General features: G+C 38.8%; 1 protein-coding gene across 3 annotated transcripts in view; it reads right to left on the bottom strand.

The window, feature by feature from the left end:
- RBM26 (RNA binding motif protein 26) overlaps window positions 1-18,536 on the bottom strand; it is a 60,502-nt gene extending 41,966 nt beyond the window's left edge. For all 3 annotated transcript variants that reach the window (XM_076362329.1, XM_076362339.1, XM_076362346.1), the window contains exons 1-6: window positions 18,388-18,536; window positions 4,935-5,053; window positions 4,251-4,387; window positions 3,306-3,394; window positions 2,489-2,700; window positions 370-630 (exon numbers count right to left, since the gene is read on the bottom strand). In XM_076362329.1, coding sequence (XP_076218444.1) covers window positions 370-630; window positions 2,489-2,700; window positions 3,306-3,394; window positions 4,251-4,387; window positions 4,935-5,053; window positions 18,388-18,458 — 889 coding nt within the window. In that variant the 5' untranslated portion in view covers window positions 18,459-18,536. The remainder of the gene's footprint in view (window positions 1-369; window positions 631-2,488; window positions 2,701-3,305; window positions 3,395-4,250; window positions 4,388-4,934; window positions 5,054-18,387) is intronic.
- Between the last annotated feature and the right edge of the window lie 7,443 nt (window positions 18,537-25,979).

Below are 25,979 nucleotides of genomic sequence, written 5' to 3'. Positions count from 1 at the left end.
AAAAAATGATGAGGTCAGTTTTGACCATGATTAGCACCTTACTATCAAATACAGTATTTGGCTTGAACATGACATAAGACAGAAAACCTGGGTAAAACTGGATTTTTTTATAACTTTGTAATATAAACATACTATTTTTCATCTACATAAAAGAACTCCAGTAACTAAAAAACTATAAACACACTAATAAAGCAAGCTGTCTAAAAGCTAAGTTAATAAAAAGTGGGATAAAATTTGCATTCAAGAATTGTGTAATAGAAAAAACACAGTATTAGAGGAGATCAGGAAAAGAAAGGAAAATTACCTCAATCTTTTCAGAAAGTGGCCAATCATAACTGCAGGAAGCAATTAAAAAAAATACAGACTTACCATCATAATCTCTACAGCGTTTCTTTGGCAGCGGAGGTCTTCCATAGGAGTTGTGGTCCAGCTGCTCTTCATGGAACTCCGACCAGCTTTCAGTAGTGTTATTTCCATGATGAGCAGGAGCAATAACAGTAATAGTGCTGCTCAGTGTAGGGACAGGGTAGTGGCCGGATGAAATATTTGTCACAGAAGAAACTGGAGTATAATTGTTCTCTAATGGATCTGTTCTATCCATATCATATTTTGGCTTTCCCAAATCCCTTTCTGTATTAAAAAAAAAAAAAATTATATTGGATGATTCCTTCTGCACATTTTCACCAAAAGCAGCTGCTAACCTGTTTAAGTATCTTTACTGAACATCAATTCAACTCAAAATATAAAAATGATAATTGAAATGTTCTACAGGTGGCCCCGAGTGCCTGTAGAGTCTCCACCCTCAAAGTTATTTATAACCCAACTGGATAGGGTCCTGAGCAACCTGCTCCAGTTTATCTGCTTTGAGAAGGACCTTCAGAGTTCTCTTCCAACCTCAACTAATTCCACAATTCTACATTCCAAAGGTTTAATCAGAACAGTAATAATCTTAAAAGTACATAGCCAGCCACTGGGGTATTTTAATAACAGCTATACCCACAGTAAAGCAGAAACCCTATTTAACTTGAGGCAGAGTACATCTTCGATATACATATATTCTAAGAACTTCAGATGGAAAGTTATTTTGAATAAAGGGAAGCAATGGGCAAGAAAAAGGTAACCACCGCTTGAAAACACCATAAAAGTTACACATCTTTAATGTTTCCAGACACTGTTATTGTTGTATCTTCATGTTGTTTATCTTCATTTTATCTGCATTCAAAAGCATATATTTATTGCATGCAAAGCTTTGTTATGACTGGAGAAATAATAGTGCTTGACAGGTGTGGAACACTCCTGGACAGACACAGCAGTAACATAACCTTTTATTCTGAACACATACAAACTATTCTCTTAATTTTCTAATATTACCATCAAATAGAATCATAGAATCATTAATAAATAAACAGTAAGTATCCAGATTAAGACAGAAGAGCTCTGTCATGAGGTAAATTGGCAGACTCAAGTAACCCCACATTAAAGGAACATTAATAAAAATGTCTTAAAGATGGCAGGTAAGTATGGATAAAACAGGCTTTTCTTAATATGCTTAGAAAAAGAAACAAAGCTTTCACTATAACATATTGTCTATAAGATATTACCATTGCAGTTTATGTAAAATAATCCTTAAATTAAGATTTAATCACATTGTAATCTTTTAGTTAAACTGCTGCATGCTATGTAACTGCTCGTTCTTAAGTTGTTTGGAAAATATCTGCTCACATATTTTCAGGAACTCTGTATTCCTACTTTTAAGGCTGAGTTACCAAGGCTCATTCTATAGAAAGAAAAATAATACACAGGAGACTTAAACCAGACTATTTTTACCTCTACATTATTTAAGACAGAACAAAGATATAAAATGACTCTCAATGCTCTTTTCCAATTTATCAGTAACAGTATTGGGTGAAAAAGCATTCTTTTCAGCTGAATAAACAGCTTTGTTTTTAAAGAAGTTTAATTCGAAAAACTACTGTACTGAAGCCTTAAGTTCTACAGATATGTGTGCAAATGCAAATATTTACTGTAATGATTTCAGCCCCTCCCTATGACACCAAGGAGGGGACAAGACAAAAAGAACAGAGCTGTGCTATTCTGCTTGACAAGTCATTTGCTGTCAAACAGGTAATTTCTGCCAGTTCTACCTCCACAGATGGGTATTAATTTCTGTATCTTCCCAAACCAGACCCTGAGTTTCCTAAAATTTAATGAAATGCAATTAATTCGGATTTTTCTGCCTCTCTTAAAACATTGCTTAAAAGTGGCCAACACAGTCAAAGGTATTAGAGAAGAATGGAGGGAAGAGGGGAAAACAAGCGCTGAAAACATAATCACATAAGCCTTATTTCCACAGAAAACCAAGCTAAATTTGAACAAAGAAACAAGAACAATAGAGGAAATTTTGGTACATCTTGAACATAGTGTTTAAGTTTAGTGTCTAAATTTTGTAGGCAACATTCACCGTATTTTAGAGACCAACTGTTGGTACCTCTGCTTCGTGTTCTGCTCCGGCTTCTGCTCCGGTCTCGATCCCGGTCCCGCAATCTCTCTTTGCTCCAACTTCTACTTCGACTCCTGCTGTAGCTCCGACTCCTCCCTCTTCTTCTGTTGTATCGATCCCTATAGGAATCTCTTCTGGGAGGATTTCGGTCATAATCTCTCTTCCGAGACCGTTCATCTTTTTTCCTTTCATCACGGCTTCTAAACATGTAATTTTGTAGGTTAATTATAAGAATTATGAAGCCATAATGTAAAACTTTAACTACCATTAAAAACCTCAAGAAATGGCAAAGGAAAATTAGAGAAAAGCTACAAATGGAATCTAACTATGGCCCTTTGTTTATTCTCAGAAGACTTTTAAAATTCTTTTATTTGGTTTATGCATTTTACTTTTACCATCCATAAGATTTTAAAATGCATGTAAAATTCTGTTTCTGCCCAATACTGCATCTTCCCCAAGTTGGAAACACCAAAAAGGTAACAGTTACTGAAGGGAAGGCTTCTAAATTAAAATCATCACAATTCAATCTCAATACCGAGCAGAGTAAGTGTTGTAATATAAACCACAAATCTAACCTAAAAATGAATCATAAAACTCAAATGTGATAGTTGTGCACAACTCAGAGACAGTTTACGCTGTCACTTATATACTCGCCATTTAACTACATATGCATAAAAGCCCGAAGTCTTATTTTTAGGCTTTTTAGGTGACCATACAGAAAGAAAATATTTAACTAGTAACACTATAAAAATCCAAATCCATCTGATTACCGATATAATACAAGAGGTTAAGCAAAATTCATTACCTGGTATCTCTGTAGCGAGAACTTGACTGAGGAGGGCTGTGATTTAATCTTCTAGAAAACTTTTTCTCTCGCTCTTCCTCTTTAACTATCTGAATTTAAAGTATATACATTAGATCAAAGCATGAGTACACTATCACTGAGACTTCTGCACAATCAAATAAAAACAAAAAACTCAAAATGCTGAGCACAGTTGGCAGTAACGAACTAAAACAACATTTTTGCATCTAATGCGATTAGAGAATCTTCATAATGTATTAGATCTCTATTTCTAGGAATATTCAAAGCACGGGTTGGGAGAAAATAAAGCAGAATAAGCAATCCTTACTGTGCTGCACTGAAAATACATTTACTTTTGCTACAGGAGGACAAAAATCCATACTAAGGTGCAGTGACAGATCTGGGAAGACATGAGTATTCAACAATTGACACAGTAAGGTCTTCATCAGCAGGTTAGCTGGTTCAGATCACGGTTAAACATTCTCATGTGCTGTTGAAAAGGACAAACCTACTCTTCTGGCTCAAAGAACAACATAAACACTTGTGTCAGAATAAGGATGTTATCTGGATCAAGCAGCTGGAGGAATGAGGACTGCCATTTGGAATGGCAGCCTGGATTTATGCTGAATTAAAGGGCAGCATAACTACAACAGCAATCCCGAGCAAAGAACTAATGTAGGTTGTACTGCAACTCCTACACTAAATAACTTTATTTACATTTGCCTAGTCAGAACCACTTTGGTTTACCTTTGAAGCACCCACTTATGTTTAGAAAAACTGTGCAACAGTACTCAACATACTAGGCACAAATCTTCTGACCCATTTTAATGCTGTAGTATAAGTTTGGGAACTATTATTAATAAACAAATAAACACAAAGTTGAACCACATAAGCAAACTACAGGAATGAGGAAAAAAGACATAAATTTAAAATAAAATCAATGCCTACCTCTTCTTTTTTTGTCTCTTTTTCTTGGTGCTGAAAAAATTCTACTTTCAGGCTTCCTGAAGATGGCTGTTCTGGTGGAGGTAGATAGCTTTTTGTATTCACAGCATCAAACAGTTTTTCCACAAATATCTGAGTTTCTAAAAGTAAAGAGTGTACAAATATCCATTACTCAAAACTTCAGTTAATATTTGCTTTAAAAATAATAATAATAAAAAAAAAATTCACCAAAAAGTTAAAACAATGAAGAGTATTATTTTTAAATACTCTGCTGCTATTTTATATTTAAAAAGGCCTTTTACAGAGTCAAGAAACATGTCAATAATGACAACGTTTCATAAAGGTTTTCAATCGTTGAATTATTTAATGTCTTTTAATAAAACATCTGGAAGAATATTTCTGGAATATATACAGAGCTCCAATACTTCTAATTCTGGCAATAATTCTTAACATCTGTAATTTTCTTCCAGGAATACCAATAGACACAAAATGTATACCTAATACACGTATATTGTGCTATACACCTGTTTTTTAAAACAAATTACTTCATAAAAATTGAATTACATACTTCGAAGTAACAAAGTTAATAAAGAGATAAACGCACGATTTTATGGTAAAAGATTGTTTGAACGAATTAAACAAGACAGACTCTTTACCCAAGCTTAATCGTTATGACAAAGACCATACCTTTCTGAAGAAATACATCCAGCTGATCAACACACAATGCCTTCAGTTCCTTTTCACTTTTATCCTTCTTTACCAAAGCCAGAACATATTTAGCTAGGGCAGATGGATCTGCATCACATCTGCAAATAGATTAATTAAAAAAAAAAAAAAATAAATTAGAAGCAATTGAATTACAGAAGTTAATGTCTGAAACTGGTATGACCAATACATATAGAGGACCAAAACCTTTCCTACCAAAGTAACTGAAAAACACTCACGGGTATTTTTTAAGACAGAATCCAGATATGTAAGATTGCTAAGTATCACCTTCCTTTTCCAGAAAAGGAATATTTCCAAACAATATTCCACCGAGCACCTCACAGCAAACTAGAAAGAACTACTTAGAATGAAACAGCTCCAACTGCCTAACAGTCTTAAAAACAATTACAAATACAACAAATACTTCCATAATTTCCCAGTGATGAAATCAGTAATTCTGAGTGTAATACTAAGTGACTGTTAATGGGGAAAAGTCAGTCTACCTAATTACAAATGAATACACTGATACAGCAAAAGTAATCTATGCTATACAAAAAATTCAGACTCTCGGAGAGACTCTTTCTCTTAAATATGTTCTTAAAGAATCTTATTACTACCTACATGGGAACAGCATAAAAAGCAGATTAACTGAAAAATCTTAATTTCGAAAGCCTAAGGAAAAAGTGCTCACACAATATTATCACGGACATCTCCATAAGAGGTAAACAGACAATGAAGTGAAATTTAGGGGATCATTATGCGTTTTAGACATCGAAATTCAATCTTAAATTCAATCTAAAATTAAGTATGAAGCACTTCAGTGTAGAAGCTGATGGTCTCATGCACATCAACAAATAGCTTAGAACAGAGTTAGCTGTATACCCACATTAAGTAGAACATTATTTAATATAACCGATATAATTTTATTATGAAGTTTCACGAATAGTAATGTACAATGAACTTTGTAGTGGTGTTACAGAGTAAAACCTGCCAAAGCAAGCAAGAATACTACAGAAAACCATTTCACACTTCGTAATTCAAAACCAGTAACTAATGAAAGAGTTAGATGCTGGTTTATCAGGCAAAACAGCAGCATTTTCTTAAACCATTTAATCCCATTATTTAGCACAAACCAAAGGAAGACCTCAGACCCCACAAAACCAGGCAGCATTTAACACACGCACACTGGTCATGTGATACAGACAGCAAACTTGTTTGGGTGGTGATCAAAGTTAATACTCATGTTTTAAAGAACTACATCAGGAGGAAAAAAAATTGCACTGATGCATCCAAACTGTACAGTCTCTCTAGCAAAAGTAACTTGAGACATAAAATTAAACTGCAGTCAGGGAGTTGCACTAAATATGAGTATCACACAAATACTGTTCCAGCACAGAAGTCCACTAGTCACAATGATGGAATAAAACTGCAGTTCCCAATCTCTTCCACATTAAAACAAGTGACATTTCAATGCTGAAGCTTAATTATAAATCTGAATGTTGATCATTTAAGTGACATGTATTTTAGACACTGGGCCAAATCCTTTACTTTATCGCGCTACCTAATTCCTCTCTCCAAAGAAGCTATCTCCTCCACAGCAAGCAACATCCTCCATGCAAACATATCCACTAAGCAAAGGAAGCAGATCTGTTGGCATCCACCCTCAGGAGATCCTCTGGATAGCCTGGGCCCAGCACAGAGCGCTCTGAAGTTAAAGGTCAAAGCTTCAAACATAACTCGGCATCCTCTAGAAAGCAGGCAATAGCAGAATTTCATGCTGTAAAACCAACTTGAGCTGCTAGGGGACATACCACAGTATTCCGTATTAGTCTGCATTATTCATAGATACAAGAGATGGGAGTTCACAATCAGTCTACATTCCAGAAGAACCCGCACACACTAAACTGACAAAATGCAAAAATATACTGTTAATCAAAGAACAGACTGCACACCGATTGAAAATTCTTCAAAAATGTTCTCCTTCAATTATCACATATAGTTTGCCCCCACAGAGATTTAACAGTTCTTTATCTAGAAGAACATGTGCCTAAGTACCAAGTCATCTCGGAAGCACGCACATAAATAACCTCCTAAAGCGAGAGCGATAGGACTGTACGGTCTCTTTCACACTGCTAGCACCTGAGCACATCATCCAAGCAGATTATCTGAAAGCCCGATGTTGAACAGTGTCCGTCATAGGCTGCAGCGAGGGTTCTTGTCCAGTACAGCCCCCAGGAGGCCCTAACATCAGCATTTCATGACTTCTCAATGATTGAATTTGCAAATTTTTTTTTTTTAACTGTTCCCTAATGCAACTTCAGTGCCACTACAGAAGATTTTTCAGTCCTCTCCCAGTTTCAAGCTGAATGCACGCCTCAGAAAATTAGTGTGCTTTTTTCATATTACCTATCTATAGTCATAACAGGAAAACAATTTGGGGGGAGGGGGCACTTTTCACATGATAACCCTCAATTCTTTTCTTCTCCTTTCTATTCTCCACGAAAATCAGATAAAACATTACAAGCTGAATTGCTTTATTTCAATTTCCACAAATTTGGTTCTCATCGGATAATGCGGTCAGCTGTCGCCATTCAAAATCTGCTACAACTGATTTAAATGATGACACATGCACTCAAAATTATTTAGTGAAAGAAGAAACGTCAGTCAGTCTACAAGGTAAAAACCCACTGCTGCTAGCTACTGCAATGTACTTTAATTCTCCAGCTCCTACAGCAGTGACTATACAACAACCTCACGTTCAGTTTAAAGTAATTCCTCTCTCATAAGCAGGGTAGAAAATGGAAAATCTTGTCTGGAAAGCCACCTAGACTCCAAAAGGTGTAACAAAAAAATGAAACAAACAAAAAACCCCAAACCAACAAAAAAGCTTGTTTAAAAATAACTAACAATTAGTGCTTTCCTCCCTCCCTCCGATGATTTTGGAAATCTTAGCAATATTGTCCACCCCAGAATGACCTCAGAATTTCAATCCATCCACCCAACTCCAAGATACTCTCAAGAAAATATCCTCAATAAAAATGTACATAAAGGTACTTTTAATTTCCAAAACACAGAATCACTTTCTCCTGTGGTACTGTCTTAGCATTTATCACTCTGTATGCGATACAACCACATACGAACAGTGCAATAAATCGTACTGAACTCTATTATTATTATTCGTCAGTGTAGAAATCCCCCTGTACACCACAGGAAGTACTTACATGCTTTCAAACTCTAGTCTTTATTTTGGCTATTCAAAAAATACTATTTTTTAAGAACAACAGACTAATTACTTCAAATTGATGCTAATTAAGCAATAATGAATACAATGCATTTTGTGGTAGAGTGAGATGAAGAAAATGTTTTTGTAAATTGACAGTATGATTTTGTGATTTCTTTTCACTACTTAAAATGAAATTGCTAATGATCTTTACACAGCGAAAGGCTGACTTCCTTTTTATGTACTGACTTGAAACAGAAGTCTCCTTTTCTCTGTCTGTTGTTCAAAGCTTGAAAAAACCCCACACTGATCTGTTTTCTCCACACTATTGTGAAGACGATGCTTGTTTCTGTAGCTAGTATCTTAGATAGAGTTAACAAGGTTATAGTCTGATCTTTTACTTTTTCAGACTCTCATGAAATATTTTGACTTTTTTTTTTTAATTAAGATGATGCTAAAATTAAATTGCTAGCAACCTGAAGTGGTGGAAGAGAGGAATAACTGGTCTCATGAAGTAAAAAAGACATTTAAACTTTACAGAACTGTGAATACAGGAGGTCTGCCTGAAAATTTCTGTTCTTTATAGCCATTAGAGTTCTGGATATTATTGTTAATGGTTTTGTTTGGGGGAGAGCCGCTTTTTTTAAAGCAATTCCTTTCTACTTTTTCATTCAAACTGAATTCTGAAACGTTATCTATAAATTCTCCATCCTTTGGTTTAGTCAAAATCTGCTGGTTTGGATTATAGGGGCCTTGAGTTTTCCTGATAAACAAGTTATGTTGTTCTCTAGTCTGACAGTATTTTCTTACAGAATAGCAGCCTTTGTGTGTGAATAATATGCAATATGCTTGCTGTATCTTTGTTGTGCATACATGGATTTTTCACCCATTTTGAGCTAGCTTTATCAGTTTTTCTAAACCTCTCTTGTATTTTATGCTCTTATAGTTGACACTGTTTTATTAAGTGATGCCATTTTAAAGAAAACAGGAAAGGCACCCATGCTGATGGCAGCAAAATATACTGTGTAGCACAAGGACTTATCATACAGTATATATCACGCTATATTCTTGCAGATCATAAGATTAATAGGGAAAGGTCCTTAATTGACAAGTCAGAAAAATGAGAAAAATCAGAATACTACCTACAAATTTCAAATAGTCTAAGTTGCATTCAAAATTAAAAATAAATTCATATTTCAATTCTAGTGTTCACTGAATAATACACATTTTCAGTTGTTAGATACAGGTTTGAATCCTTAGCTTAACTTGCATATGGCGCGGTATGTCACAGACCTGAGCATAAATGGAATCTGTGCATTGGAAGTGTGACAGAAATTTACTTTGGTTTTCTAGTAGCCAAATTATAGCATAAGAATGTTCGCATGCATTTAAACATGTAAACATGTAAAACAACATTTCTCAACTTTGAAACCCACATCCCCTCAACTTTTTGTAAGCATGTGCTACAAGCAGTAATAAGCATCAGTAATCACATAAATTTCTCCTCCTGTTTTCGCTTTCACATTTTCTTTAACAAACAAACAAAACCCAATTGGCACAAGGAATCTGAACTCATTTCCACTGCAGCAAGTACATCCCAGTGCCTGCTACAATTAAACACCACAGCATGTTTCCTTACACCCACTTTCTGAATATATGATCCTAACTAGTAATGCTAAATGTTTTTACCTCTAGTAATGCTTTTTTGCAGAGAATATGCAGTGTCTACTGCTCTATATTAAACAAGGAAGATTGCTCTGGTAATGCTGCTTTAATTAACAGTATTTCATATACAGGCATAGATGGAAGAATTCTCTTGCTAGAGCTCTGTAAGTTCTTCAGAGAATGATCTGGGTACCTCCAACTGCTAACCACCAGAGAAAAGCTTCAAAAAGGAAAGTAAAAGCCAATCAAATATTTTGTTCAGTTGTAGGAGTAAGAATTCACAACTGCAACAAACCTCGCAGAAGAGTTCAAAATCCCTCTTTCAAAATCCTTTGTTTCTGTTCTCATCTGGTTTTGCAGTCATTATTTGAAATTACCATTTCAAATAAAGAAAACAAAGCAGAAGAGGAAAGCTGAAGTTGTTACGAGAAAATTTAAGCCTTAAAATAAAATACATATATATACACACTTTAAGTAATGTTTGAGAAGGGGAAAGTAATTTGGCTGAAGAAGACTCACTTCTCTGTAGAGTCTTTTTTTGAATTCATTAAACACCACTTTGCAATTCATTAAACATCACTCAATCTGTTTCCAATACTCAGATTTACCTATTTTAAAATATAAAACACTAAATATGTTCCGAGAACCCACTTTGATTTTTTATAATCACCATGCAATTACAGGCATCAGCCTTAACTTACAAATTCAGTGGATGTGGAATACATATTAAAGTTGTTTGCAAAAAAATGTTACTGGTATAGCTGTTCATACAAAATCCCTTATTAACAACAGAGCTTATACTGACTTAGAAAGACTTTGCCAAAATAGCTAAATGTAATTCAACAAGGCAGATAAGCTAAACCAGCAAAATAGCTTTGTACATAAATATTGAGTAAGAACCATTTTAAAAGATATTGAATAGAAGCATACAGTAAATATCTCTCAAGTCTTAAGAGAGAATAAACACAAACTTTGAATACAGTATGCTGAGGACCTATTTTGCCAGGTTAGTGCCCACGAATGCGTTTAAGCATCAGTACAAAAATATATATTAAAATGAAAGACAAAACATGCTGTTTATTTGAGTATTTTTAATGTAAAAGTTATCAAAAAGGAAGGCAGACCTGAAAGCCTCTGCTGGACTAAATATTCCACTACCAACTGCGAACTTGGGGCATGTCTCCCCAACAGGGCCCTGAGCTCTCCACCAAGTAAATACTGAATATAAGGCCACTAGGACTCCTGTTACAATGCTCACACTGACAGTAAAAAACAAAACAAAACAAAAAACCCAACACCTGATGAATTCTTAAACCAAGGAGGAAGAAATGCAAGGAATTAAAAAATGGCAAGCAGGCTCAAGAATGATAGGTGTGACGTTGATAAGAATATACCTGAAAAATTAACATATTTAAATAGCTTATTAAAGTTGCCTCTCCTACTCCAGTCTGACTTCCTCAAATAACTTTTTCCAACATGACAAAGCACAGAATGAGTAAAGATACATATTCTAGGTATACTACATATATACCAAGCTGAAGCCTTTTAAAGTAGTAACTAATTAGCTGGAGGAAAGGTCTGAAATATCTAAACCCAGATATTTTCCTCTCAGAAAAAACCACATCTCCATTGTTATGAAATTCCTCATGCTACAATTCATCATTTAAGTCAGTTCTTAATAAGTGAAGTAGCCACTTTGAACTGGAGCCTTCAAAAAGTAATTATTTCTGATCTTTTTTTTAGAAGTAGTATCTACAGTATTTGGTGCAGATGTGGTACTATGGTGCTGTAGTGAACACTACAGAAATCAGTTTAACAAGAAGATAATCCTTTATTTTGCTAAAAATCTCACTGGCAGTGAGATTTTTAAGCAGCAAAACAAACTGCTGCTTAATTTTATAGTTATTAGACAACAACTCAACCATTACATAGAAAATGATTTTTTTTTAAGCTTTTTGGCAATAGAACTAATTCACAGTTTTCTACACGCCTTTTCTATGGAAAAAAAAAAAAAATCTCATATTCCAAAGTCTACCCTCTGGTGAAAACCTTTGGCAAATATATGCAAATTCCCAAAGGAAGAACTACATAACTAGTGTTTAACTATAGGGTACATAACCTTTTTACCATCGGGGGGGGGGGGTGGTGGGGTGGGAATTCCCATGCTGAAGCTGTCAAACTGTAATCTGACAGTTTTCACAAAATGAACAGCTACTCACTGAGGGGAAGAAGTGTGCTTGGGGGAGGGAGAGGAGTGAGGACAGAAAAGAAACTTCCATAAAGTTTCCTTGTAAGGAAAACCCTACTTGTTCATTTCAGATATATTTCATTGCCTTTATTTCAAGCTAATGCCAAGCCCCTCAATCTAGACTTCATTTTGGACACAGCTAATGCGCACACACTACTTTTTTAAAATGGTAGAAGAAACTACATGAGGTTTTTTTTCCCCTTCATTTTTAAAATGAATGTACAGACCAAAAAAGGTGCTGCAAGTCCTGAAACCAGTTCCTTGACAAATTTAAACTACCACAATACATTGAAACCACAAAAGCATGTCTGAAATCCTCCAGGCAGTGAATGGTCTTTCTGTAAAGGAAATAACATGTAGGTGCATGTTATTTGTCGTACTCTGATCCTGAGGATTTACAACCTAAATTTCAGAGTCTAGTTTTGCTGCCTAAAGATTAATATTTATACTTCTCTAGAATACTGCTCAGTTCTTGACATGAATCAAGGTGGACATGGTTATGTTTGAAGGCTGAGAGACATGCTTCGTATTTGCAGGGCTGAGTGGGTGCAGAAAAATGTACACTGCATATTGAGCAGAGCAGCTAGTCTAATTTAGGCAGTTGTACCATTAGGTTGTGTTGCTACTAAAAAAGATCTATAAAAAGCTACAGTGTTCAGTAAGTAAAATGAATGACAAACTCATTGAGCAAGATCCAACTTTTATCTTGAGAGACTACTGTAGATGAGAAGGATCACTCCTGTAATGCTCACTTTCATTAACTCTTTAACAGTATTTAGAGTAATAGAAATACATTGAGGAATGCAACAGCCTCCAATGCTGTTACATAAGTTATGATGTCATTACAATAGTTCCAAATTATCATGATACCCAGATCTGACATGTTCATACAGCTGCAACCAGTAACCGGCAGCTTAAAATGTCACCTCTAGATTCAAGACAGCTCTCATGAGGCAGAACAGCTGTCAGCTTGCTGGCTGTCCAGCACACATTCAATGCAGAAAGCAAAAATCATCACAGTGTCTCTATGACTTGCGATGCAGCCACAGGGTTCCATTTCGCTGCTGCTGTTCAGTGTAAGAACAAGAAAGGTTTCCTGTAACAGGAATAGTTTTCTCCTCTTTATTTTTTGCTTTCAACTGCACCTTATAATATCAATATTTTAATTCTATCAAAGTATTTTTACACAGAAGCTTAGCAGTATCGGCACTCTAAGTTAGGAACCTCGATTTCTCAAATACAGCAGCTTTCCATGAGTCAGGTGAACAAACTATCAAGTTTCATAACATATGTAGAAGAATAACTTCACTAGTCTTAAGAGAGGGACATACCAATGACGTGTATTTGTGCTTTATTTATCTTAGTTATAAATAGCTTAATGTAAAGTGTTAACAGAGTAAGTGAAATGAAGAGAAACATCTATTGCTTTTGAAATTCTTAGGCAGTTTCATGGGAAATGAGTGAAACCTCCTGGTGGGCCGATGAGTGTTACTGGTAGGATGGTGTGCTACATATATGTGGAAAGGAATGGCGAAGTTTTTCATTTTAACTTATTTCTATTCTTCCAGTATCTTGGCTTATTAGCATATTCCTTACACCATTGTTAAACCTTTTTTATTCATTACCTTTCTTAAGTAACTGGGTGAAGATAACTAACCAGTAACCTATTAACAATTAAGCAAAGATACAAACAGCCAAAAAATATGGTGAGATTTAACAAAGAAAGGGTGAAAAGCATGACAAACAAAAAATAGAACAGTGAAGGCATAACTGAACACCAGAGCATACTGTTTGCCATAAAATATTCCAATGATAAATATACTAAAAATATTCTTTAAACAATTTGGATTTTGTTCCCGCTGACATAGTTACAACACCATAATCACTTATAGAATTAACCAATGCAAAAAACCTTTCCATTTTAATGATATGCCTAAATACTGCATAAACATTGTTTTAGGTATTTTTTCATCTTCCTTGCAAGTCTGATTTAGTACATGAACAAACCTTCATAAAAACGTAAATACAGCGAAGTAGAAAAAATTAGATATGGGAGCCTTAATCAAGTTGTAAGTAAAATTCAGTGGGCCAGCGGAAGATTTTAATTAAATTTATTTTACAGAAAGTAATTAAAAACAAGAAAATTTTCCACTGTAAAGAATTAGGGCAAGGGGGAGGACATTACAATGTCTTACAAGGCAAAATGGTGAGTGCAGCATTAGTACAAAAGAACTAGTTTTTTCATAGGTAGAGATTCAAACAAATTTGAGAAAAAAAATTAAGACATCCCTACTTGGAACTTTGCCAAGCCAGATCCTGATATTCCAGCAAGGATTATATACACAGTTTACACAGGATCTGGAATGGACTTGCAGAAAAGAAACCCATCACAATAGATATGGCTCGGTGAAGACCTTGTTAGTCCAGAAATTAGAAGTGACAGACATAAGGTTATATTCCAAGTTCAACATAATTTTCAAACACTTTACAGGAGCCATGCCATGGACAAGAAGAAGTGTATAACACTGGCAACTAAGCATACTGCTGTCTACAAGCAATGAAGAAGACTGTTGACAAATGCCTTCTTTACAGAGCTGACTGGAGTTGAACATACATGATTGTTCTAGTCAAATACAGAGCAGCCACAGCACAAAAAAATACTCTTGCCACTTTGTTTACACTAGTATGTAAACTACATTCACATAGATGTATCTGTAATGGTTCTGTGTGCATATTTAGTAATTCTCTGTACACCAAACTGAGCTGCTCAAAGAGTTATTTCCGAAACCACAAAAGCAGCCTCTCTTTGGAAAATGGTAGAAAGTTACTAGAGAACTACCAGCCTCAAGCAGGGCTGGACTGTGTAAATGCTCCAGCATGGTAGCATTTGCAGTTTCCGCCTCACTGCAACACGACCAAACTCAGATAAGGAGTGTTTGTACGGAGGATCACCAAGGCTTTGCCAAAGGCATTAGAGCAGTCCAAAACAAACAAACAAACAAAACCCAACAACCCACCACAAGCAAACAAAAAATTTCAAAACTTAAATGCTCCATCATCCCTCTCCTCCAAACATTCTTGCCTATGAACAGTTTCCCAAAGGCACCATGTGAAAGCAATCCAACAACCAAATGATGTCCAGTCCATACAATTATATAACACACTTGTTTCATTACACTAAAAAGTTAGCATTCTTGCTAATGCTTTAGAATAGTTTAAAGATAAAAATTCATGATAAAATGAAACAATCTTTATGGATATTGCTATCTTCTAGTTCTGAAACATTATGCTTCAGAAGCACACGTGTTACGGCCTTTGGAACAAGCTATACATCCCAGCTAAAAACTGCTAGCTACTTGGAAAGGGGCAACTTGGAAAATAAAGCATGTTCTAACTACTCAGCTCTAGATAACTAGCACATAAATATAGACCTATACACGTGTGTATAGAATTTATTTACGTATCTTCTTAAATGCACTTCTCCCCTTAGAACTCCCAAGACACCTCCTCCATAACGATCTAATACAGTGGTGTCTTCCTTCCTCTAGGTAGGAAGTTCAGCTGCCTATCTTGCAGCCAAAAGTTTCTGAAAGAGCCACGAGAGAAAAACAGTTGGCGTGTTTTTTTGTTTCATTAAAAGGAAAAGACAAGTCAAAAATTATTTTCAGGCTACGGTAACACCTCCAGACAACCAGCACTTAGGGCCTCATTGTACTAGTACTGCACCGACAGCAGTTACTTCTTTAGAAGTAACTTCTCTGGGAGTAACTGCACACTAAAATTTTCATACAGCCAGAAGCTATGGCTGTAGGCACACATTTCAGATAGCTGAGATCAGAGGCAGCTCCAAGAGTATTTGACTGCTAGGAAATGACAATACTTCTCCACCAATTCCAACATTTATTGGAATAATGCAGGTACACAGGACACTGCACAAAACCGAATGACAGTTGAATTTAACAGTCCCTGCTGGCTTGTTTCCTCCCAAAGCTAAAAATTCAGAGCTCAACATCCTCCAGGTCAGCAATTCCCTACCCCACGACATACGTTTTCCAGCATGAGAACCACATTTGAACTGTTCACACACCACATTTAACAGAAACATGTCAGTCCTTTTAGTGCTAAAAAGCAGAAAATTGCACTGATCACAAAAGCTGAAAATCCCAATTTCATCCTTTAACTGCTGACTATCACTAGCAGATATCACAGTTCAATATTCAAACAAAGAGAGAAACATGGAACAACCTGAGTTTGTTACCAGGATAAGAAGTTACTACTGGACATCACTAATGAATGGAGCTTGAGGGGAAAGACTGAGGAACCATACTGACCTCCAGCTAAATAGTATCTGGCAAACTTTCAATGCTTTTGTACTGTGACTAGGAAACTTTTATTATTCACTGGTGAAAGTTAAACTTCAGCTCCTGATGCATAACACTCAAGAAAGAGCAGAAGAACAGTAAAAATGAATTTTGGATACAGATCTGCAAAATCAAAAGAACCTAATGTATTTACTCAATAAAGGGATTTTGAAGTCAGCTGAAGCCCTCCGGTAAACGCCACTAGCAGACTTCCAGTTTCAGATTTCACAGAATTTAAAAATGCTCATTGCGAGCTGTTTGAAGCTAACATATCACTCGCCAGCTGCTGACCAACTGAGAGGTAAGTGTGAACGATTTATCATTTCAAATTACCGACATGTATTTTGGAAATGGCAAGATTTTCCAAAGTTAAATTATCACCTGTTCCCAGCCTCTCGACCAGCACACTCTCAATACTGATATCAAACTGCTAATGCCATTAACAGAATATTCATGCAAGAAAGTATCCAGAGACTAATAGGGAGCATTCTGCACCAGAGGACTAGCTGGATCTATTACCATAGAATACAACGTGCTCTGTTGTTCTAATATTACCTTACCAGTGTGCTCTGTTATTCTAATACTACCTTACATTGACGCAAGAGGGAGATTAATTTACCCTCCCAAAACTACACCTTTACAAGAAGATGATGCATTTTTTTGCAAATAAAAAAAAAAAAACAAACAACCACCACAGCCTTAAGGGTCAAACCTTTTATATAAAGGCACTCAGCGTAATTTGCTGCAGGCCTAATTCAAAGTCCACTGAAATTAAGCTCAAGACTCATCTATTTCAGTGTGGTTTGGATTAGGCCCTATGGAAAAAAAATGACCGCACCCCCACCCCCCAAAAAACAAGTAAAGCTTTCCTAAAAACGTCCCAGCATTTTATAACTTATTCAAGTTATTTCAGCATAAGCCATACAAACTATACATGTACATACATATACTTAACTAATGGCTATGGAAGCAATAAAGCAGACTTCTTTTTTTTTCCTATTTGATAGCATCAGAGTAAAACCGACAGTGGTCAACCATCTCAGAAGAAAAGCTAATACCAGAATTAATTTATAAATTCTAGTTCTATTGACTCAAATCAAGGTCCAACAATTTAATTCAGATGTGTTAAAAGGGTGTTTCAGAATGACAAGTCAAGCGCACTCCTTGATCTAAAATGTCTATAGACACCATACTTCCAGAAGATGAAACCTTTAAGACCAAGTTCACGTCTCAGTTCTACTAAAACATCATTCAGAGAAGGAAGACATGGACTATTTGCAGAAAAGCCCCAATTACTCACACGAATGTTACGCTTAGAGGCCAAGCAGGCATTCACAAATAGGCAAATTATTCTCTGGGGCTCCTACTCCCAAGCGCTCTACTGATGCAATTTTTATTCAGGGGGAGGGAAACAAGAGAGCGTCAAATATTCAAAACGACCGAGAACGACGCGCGACGAGTCTATGGAAATTGCTACTGGGAAGATCCCAGGATCCTGGAAAACGTCCCAGTGGCACCCGAGCTCTCTCGGAGAAGGTCACCGGGCAGGGCGGCAGGCCGCGGTTATTAGCCTGGCCTCTACGGGGGCTGAGAGCAGGGAACAGCGAGCTGCACGCGCAGACACATTATCTCCCGCTCACCCCGGGCTACAAAGGGAAAGACGAATGCGGTCGCTAGGGGGGGGAAGCTGCATCCTCCGGAGAAAGACGGTCCTACCTCCCAGCCGAGGACGGCGCCGGGAGAGCGGGGGAACGACGTAGCCCCGCGCAGGGCCCCCACAGAAGAGGGCCGGGGGAGAAGGGCGCTGGGAGGGCCTCTCCCGGGATGCCCTCGCGGGCCTCTCCGGCAAAGCGTTTCCCTCCCCTGGGGATGCCCGTCTTTTCCAAGGGAAGGTTTATTTTGGAGGGGGCGGGGGAAAGAGGAAGGGTCGCGACTACTCACATGGGCTCCAAGGTCTTGCTGAGCCAGGATTTCAGCGCCTCGAAGTTTTCTATGATCATTTTAACCACCATCCAGAGCGGCCCGGGCCTCCCGCCTCCCCGGCAGCAGCAGCAGCAACGGCGGCGGGGTCCGCGCCGCCCCGCCGGCCGGGACCCCGGCTCCCGCCGCGCCTCCCCCTACCCGCCGAGGCCGCGGCCGCCTCCCGGTTCGGCAGAGGCCGCCTGGCAGGGGCCGGAGGCCCAGCGCCACGAAGGGGGCGGAACCAGCCGAGCGGCGGCTGCTCCCTGCGGGCCCCGCTCTCGCCGCTCCTTGGCCGGGGAGCGCGGTCCGGCCGCTCCGCAGTTCCCCCCCCCGCCTCAGCGGCGGGCGGAGGGCAGCGCGGCCGAAGGGCCCGACGAGCGGCGGGCCCCGAGCGCGGCTTCTGAACACACCGCCCCCCCGCTCCCCTTAGCCGCAGAGCCAGACAGAGCAAGCGAGCGAGCGAGCAGGTAAGATGGCGGCGCCGCGCTGTCGCGAGAATAAGGAGTCTCGCGAGGACGGGCGGCTCGCGGGGGCTGCCGGGAGGCGGGGCCGGGCCGGGCAGGGCCGGCGGCGGGGGGGGGGGAGGGGAGGCGAGGCGAGGCGAGGCGAGGCGAGGCAGCGGTGCTGGGGTGCGGCCTGTGGCGGCCATCGGCGTGGCTCGGGTGGGAGAGGCCGGGAGCGGCCTGTCGCCGCCCTCCCGTAGAGGGGAGAGCCGTCCCCCGGCCTCCCGGGTAGTCGGGAGGGTGCTGTAATAAGGAAACGCGCCCTGGAGAAGCAGGAAGGGAGGCACAGCGAGTGCTCCCTCCCTCGTGGTGCGAACTCCCATAAATGTTTGCAACTGACAGAAAAAATAAAAACAAATATATATTTTTTTAAAAAGGTCGGAGTAAAAAATTTCTCTGAAAACATGAGAGTTGGCAGTAAAGTCCCGTGTCTTCCCGACATCTGGCCCTGTGTGGGGTGGGATGGGGCACTGCTGTGGGCCGGAGGGTGCTGACACTGACCTGCACGTGGCGGTTCCTCGGCCGGTTCAGGCCCTGCAGTGTGGGCCTGATGGAGGAGCTGAGCTGCTCAGTCACTCCCAGAGGCAACGGCGGTGGGGGCGCACGGACTGGCCCCCTAGAAAACCAGTGCCCACCGGTGCGGGACCTTCCCATGAAAAGTTAACGTACACCGCTGCTTTCGCCGGTACCCTGGATTAACCGAGCACTGAAAGAAAATGTCCGCGGTGAATTTACCTCAGTCAGTTTGGTGGGCTTCCAAAAGACCGGCATCTCACCTGAGCTCCTGAGTGAGGCGTTTTGCACAGTCGATGGACAAAGGCGGGTATTTCAAAGAAATCGTTCGATGACTCTCAAGCTGCCTGCCTGATTTTCTCAGATAGAGAGGAGCTTCAGGTAATCAGGTTAGATTAGACGGCAACCGTGGTCTTGGCTGTCAATTTATGAGCATCCTGAAGTCCTACCTTTGTCACACGGAGTCAGGATAACAGTAGAGGAAGCCCTAGAGAGCAGGGGTGAAGGTGGGAAGATGTGTTTGGATATAAGGGGGATGCCTGCCTGTTGTCCCAGCGTGGGAACTCCTTCAAGATCCGTCCCCAGCTTCATCCTGCCCATGGGAACCCACAACAGACTGCTAGTACTTAGTTCTGTTTGAAAAAGCTCAACTTTACTTCGCTGCATCTGTAACGGAGCAAGGGTCATTGGCAATTATGACCCTTACTTACAATTTTCCATGCCACCGAGAAGCACTTGACCTCAGCAGAGAAACTGCCGAGAAACCCAGTATCTGAGACAGCTAAATAAGAGCTGGAGGAGGCTAAGGCTGCCTGCATGCAATTATTTGTGGCTAGATTATCATCCTTGAAAGTTTGTTGAAAACAAAGCGTAGCAAGCCAACCAAATAAACTGCCAGCTTGGTAGGTACTTCAGTGAGGACTTCCCAATTATAAGATATACATCGTTTTCCTTGCATGGTGGAGAGTGAACAGCACATCCAGGCAGTAGACAGAAAATCGCCAGAGCCTGAAATTCTCTGGAGACTGTTCTGTAGACATCTAAAAAGTCCTTGACTCACAGTCACCAACTTGTAAGTTAACTCCCCCTGAACACGTAAAAAGGGTCACTAAGCTTGGGATTCTGATGGGTCTTTGAAGGGACAGGCACATAGAAATCAGGCATTGTGATAAGAATCTAAATTTGGTTTTGGATCTGGCCCTTAATCCTTTGCAAAAGCCAGCGTCTAGTGGAAATAATTCAGGCAAGCACTATGTCAGTCCACTTCACTTGCATCTTTGTAACTACCTTTGATCATTGAATGTACAACGGCCAGCAAGAAAACACAGCCTCTAAGGCCTCCCCACATAAAATGTATGGCTGTAATCATGGTAGCAACTTCTCTGTTTGACATTTCATTTCTAAACTGCTTTCCAGCCATTCAGAAGCACAGTGCTGTAAGTAAATGAAATTTGTGATCGGCAAAAGGATTTAACGAATACGTTTTATGCACTGGATAAGACTTGTCTGCATGTAGTAATTTTTGAACATTACTGTGTTGATAGAAGTATGCTGTTACCACACTTCTGTGGCGATATTCAGAGTAACTAAAATAAATAGATAAAAGCTGCTGACATTCCCAGTTATAGAGTTTGCAGACTTGAAATCTTAAGGCCTTATTAAGGTTTAGATTCCACGTCTTCAGAAGTGACTGCAATGTCTGTAGCATCTTTCAGGCAATTTTCATTTCATTTCACAGCACGAATTAGAGGAGTACAAAGTAAAACTATTTATTAGATCTGAGGAAACCATTTCCTCTGAAATACAAAGTGGTCTCTATACATAAGGAGGTTTATATTTAAGACACAACATCTTTAGGTTCTTAATAACAATTTTAAAAACACAAAATAAGGAATAGTTTTTATTTAAACTATAGTCACACGTGAAATCAGTATTTTAACCGAAAAAAATCCTGAAGATCATGTTTCATCTAATGCAACATAATAGAGAATCTGTGCAAAGGGTCAAAGTAATTATTAACTTCTACAATGTCATATTTCTGTAAGACAAATAAGTTTCTATTTCTTCTGTAGCTGTTCAATGTTAAATTCATGAACTGTCCAAGGGAAAATAAAACATACCCTAAATTTCATCCCTACCTGTACAGTTAAAGCCCTGAAGACGATAACAAGGAAAAAAATGAATCTTTTTAAAGATCGGAAAGCAGCAAAAGAAGAATTGAACATGCTCTCTTTAGGTTTCAACAATTTAACACCTCCATTTGAAAAATCAGTTCCTGTTGCTAAATGATAGTGATATTCTGTATCATGTATATGATCTATGGATACCAAATGTTTAATAGGAATGAAATAACATAAATCTCAAAAATACGAAAATAGACATATATATTCTGTGGATTAATATAAAAAGTGCATTTTAACTTCAATAATCTTAAAATATAAATAAATTGTTATGTTAATAAAGTAACACAAATCTAATTCCCTTATTTATTCATGCATCAGAATTACAGATTCCTAACAGCCCTTTTGGCTTATAAAAACTTTAAGTTCTTCAGAGTAGTATAGAAGTTTTCATATATAATAACTCCCAAAGTTCATAGGTTTGGTGTGCGCTTAGTTTGCAGTAGTCTTATCTAACTCAATTTAGTGACCTTTGACGTCTGAAAATAATGGGTTGTATTTATTCACATTTTTATTGTTTCACCTACTCACGTGAGAGCTGAATGTTGCCAGCCAAGACAGAGATATCAATCCTTCCTGAGATTTCTGAGATTTTATTTCCACTGACGCCTCTCCAAAGCCATAGGACTTGTGCACATAAACAATCTTTGTTAATGTGTAAAGCTGCAATTTTTAAGAGTTAAAGATTTTTCTTTGAAAGATGACATTTTCTTAAATGTCCATAGATCTCTTTTTAACTCAGATTTGTCCCTTTAATTTTTTAATACAAGAAGTTGTAGAAGAGAATAACTTTTGGGCACATCTATCTTTTTGCCAAACCTGTCCTTCCTTCATCAGTCAGTGTTTATGTCATACAGAAAAAAGGTTAATTATTCTCCTTTTTATTTGTTTGTGTGTTTGGTTTTTAGTTTTTTTTGGTTTAAGTAAGTTTAATTTTTTTTAAGCTGCCAGACTGGTCTATGGCATTATGAAATTGTTCAATCTATCCTTCTAACGCTTCATCTTTTTATTTAGGAAAATACGACTGCATTTGCAATTGGATTTAAACATTCATCTCTGATTGTAGGTTTTCTGCTAGTGTCAAATGTGATTCTGGTTTTGCATAGCAGATGTAATCCACCAGTTCCAAACTTGGGGCCCCTAGTGTCTCCCAGAAAAAGCATCTAAGCATTCCAGGCCTCAGGTGTATCTGAGTGGATGATCCGGAGATCAAGGGTTCCATGTCCTTGCAGCATACCACGGCCCTTGACATCAGAGCAGGGGCTGAAACAGCAGGGCTGATGAAACTGGATGGCATCAGGATGACTTGAGGGAACAAAAACATTTTTGTAAGTTGTTCAGATTCTTAGTTCGTACTTTCATTGAGTTTTGAGTTTTGCTGTTAGCTGCTATTTAGATATGGATAGATGTATATCTGTACATCTGTAGATGTACTGCCTTTGTTCTGTGTAGAAGCGGTCAAATGATACTCCTCCTGATACTCCTTGTCTACTCTATAGTGAGTTTCATCTCAGGAGGCATCAATATGAGCTTTGAGGATAATGTCACAGAATGGATCCAGACCTGAAGACTCCCCCTTCCATCCTTCACAAATAGCAAATGTCTATCAATTCCTGAGCATCTGAAAGCTGAGGCACTTCTTCCTTTCCCCATAAATACACCTATTAGTGCTTCAACAGAGCAGCAGGTCAGCTTCCTATTACTTTTACTTGACTGCCTCAAAAAGATCAATGTTTATATGAATGTTTAGTCCTTTGCTTTTTTACTGTTGACTCCTGCATAGTGAATTGAATCAAACTGAGCCATTGCCACTTAAAAAGTGGAGCCTGTAAAAGCTCTCAGAACAGATGGTCTTTACAATCTGAATGTCTTCCTCTAATCTTGAAACCACAATAATTTAGTCATGAAATATGCTGTGGACATTAGACAACTTTTTGTGACCATGGTCTTTCTATAGAACAGACCTAAGCCATGGGATTGTGTCTCTCTCCTGCTTCTGTTGCTGCAGGAAGAAGAAAAGTGATACAGCTGGAGAAGAGGGCTCTGTGTGGCCCTGCTTGAGCGGGGGGGGTTGGACCAGATGACCTCCAGAGGTCCCTTCCAACCTCAACCATCCCACGATTCTGTGAAAGGCTTTTGGCAAAGTGTCCCAAAGCCACGGGTGTTTGTGTAGCTGGTGCATGTAGCATTTAGCCTGAGTTTGCAAGTCATAGAATTGAGCATTGCTTTTTTGAACTGACATTAACAGTTGTTAAACAGGTTTTCTTGAAAGCCAAGGTCAGGACAAGTTGTTACAGTCAAAAGTCAAATCTATAAACTGTGTTTTTTACTGTTTAAATATAGAGACATTACCAGTAATGGGTATTTAACAACATACATCACACTTCTGAAGTCACACTATGCTAAGTCTATATTGTATATCTCTAAATGTACTTGTGTTTTAAAAAATAAAATGGGTCAGTTTTGTAATACAAGATGTTCGTGTTGTGGAACCTCGTTAGCTTATACTAACGCGGGGACAGCTTGTTGTGTACTTGCTCATTAGCTTGGACTAACGCGGGGACAGGATTGCTTCAGTTTGCCAATGGCAGCAAAATTAAGCTTAGCCCTTGCTTGTGCCTATGGGAAGGATGACTGGGAAAGGGCCCAGGGTGTAATTAATACCTCATCTTCTTCCCAAAATGCGGTGGAGCAGGAAAGACATAGCTCATAACTGCCCCTATGACACCAACCAGCAGAGCTTCATCTTCCAGAAATCTTCATAGTGCAGTCAGCAAGTTCCAACTGTGTCATTCTGGTCTGCGCGAGCAAACGATTACGGGCCAGAACCACACCTGGATTTGTACCTGCACATGGGGGTAAGCAGCCGCCCACGTTCCCCGATTCCCTTGGGCAAACCGCTGTGACGGAGGTGGCCACGAGGCCCCCGTGCCTTGCAGGAACACGGTGGCTCCATAATCCTGGCTGAGGCTGGAGGCAGCTGTGACACTGATGACGGTGCTGCAGTCTCAGCTTTCGTGTCATGAAGCACATGCTCTGTGTGTGGGATTTACTGCTGGAGAGGGAGGCGGGCTTCTTAGTAATTAAGTAGGTCCATCCCAAATGTTATTTCCAAACTCCTGTCTACTGTGTGTCTTATACACCAGCTAATGCTCTGCCCCGTTTTTGGCCATAAGCCTACAGTTTTGGGCCACATTGCACAGCACATGGACTGTTGACTCCTGGAGTGGCATATTTTGAGTTGGCGCTGTCTAGTGTATTTTGCTATGCAAATCCTATGCAGAAATAGAAAACACAGTATACTTCCCATTTCAGATGTTAGTCATACACAAACCATAGGAGGACGCAAGCAGGATCTTGATTTTGCCCTTCCTGCTACCCCTTATGCCCAGCCCACCTTCCCATTAAATTGAACAAGTGTAGAGAAAAATTATTTTTCCGAGCCAGCGTTTGTGCAGGATACACCACGCTGGAGGTAAGGCATTCCTGAGCCACGGTATGAACCTCCTTTGCCGCTGAGATGGCTCAGCTATCTAAGATCATAATTGAACTTGTAGTAAAGGAAAAGAACGATCACAAGTGGAAAATGTACTGGCTGGATTATTAAAAATTGCTGCAGTGTTACAAGTATTGAAAAAATGCTGTCGTCCATTGTGCAAGGCATTTTTGTATTTTTCAACTGTCAGATCTTAGAAAAAACTTTCAGGAAGTTTGGAAATAAACTATTTTTTTAACCATTTTAATTTCCATTTGAAGCAACTTTCAATTTTTCTCTTTAAGGAAGCTGAAACAGTACGGTGCTTTACATTTTTATTCTCTCTGTTGTGCACAGGCCTCAGCCCTGATGTCAGCATGGTTAGGATTTGGGTCAATGCTGCTGCAGAGCCAGAAGAGGGAGCACAGACACTGTTTCTTCTTGGTCATGCTGTAGAGGCAACTTGGATTATTTTGCAGAGGAAAATCACTAAATCTGTTTTTAGAGGAGGTATTGTAGAATACTTTTTTCCTTCTTTTTTTTTTTAAGATTTTTAATAAGATTTAATTAAAGGGAAATTAAGAACTGGATATTTTCATCAATTCTTATCAAGCAAAAAAATCTGTTTGTAATTTTATGAATGGCTGGTATAGTATTTTAATATTTTTAACACCTTTTACAGAGTATTTTTACGTTTTCTTCTGCAGCCACTGAGGAAGGTGAAGCTTATCAGAATCCAAATATAGTAGAAAAGCTTGATTCACTTCAGTCTAATATTAGAAAGTTTCTTTAAGCATGTTACTATATTTGTATTCTAACTTCAGATCATATATTTACTCAGTAATTTTCAAACACATTTGTATTAAAAACGTTATTTTAAAGACACAAAGGATATGTAAA

This window comes from Aptenodytes patagonicus, chromosome 1 (genome assembly GCF_965638725.1).
Source record: "Aptenodytes patagonicus chromosome 1, bAptPat1.pri.cur, whole genome shotgun sequence".
Lineage (NCBI taxonomy): Eukaryota > Metazoa > Chordata > Aves > Sphenisciformes > Spheniscidae > Aptenodytes > Aptenodytes patagonicus.
The sequence above is the reverse complement of the archived record's forward strand: the minus strand, read 5'-3'. Positions and strand labels throughout refer to the sequence as shown.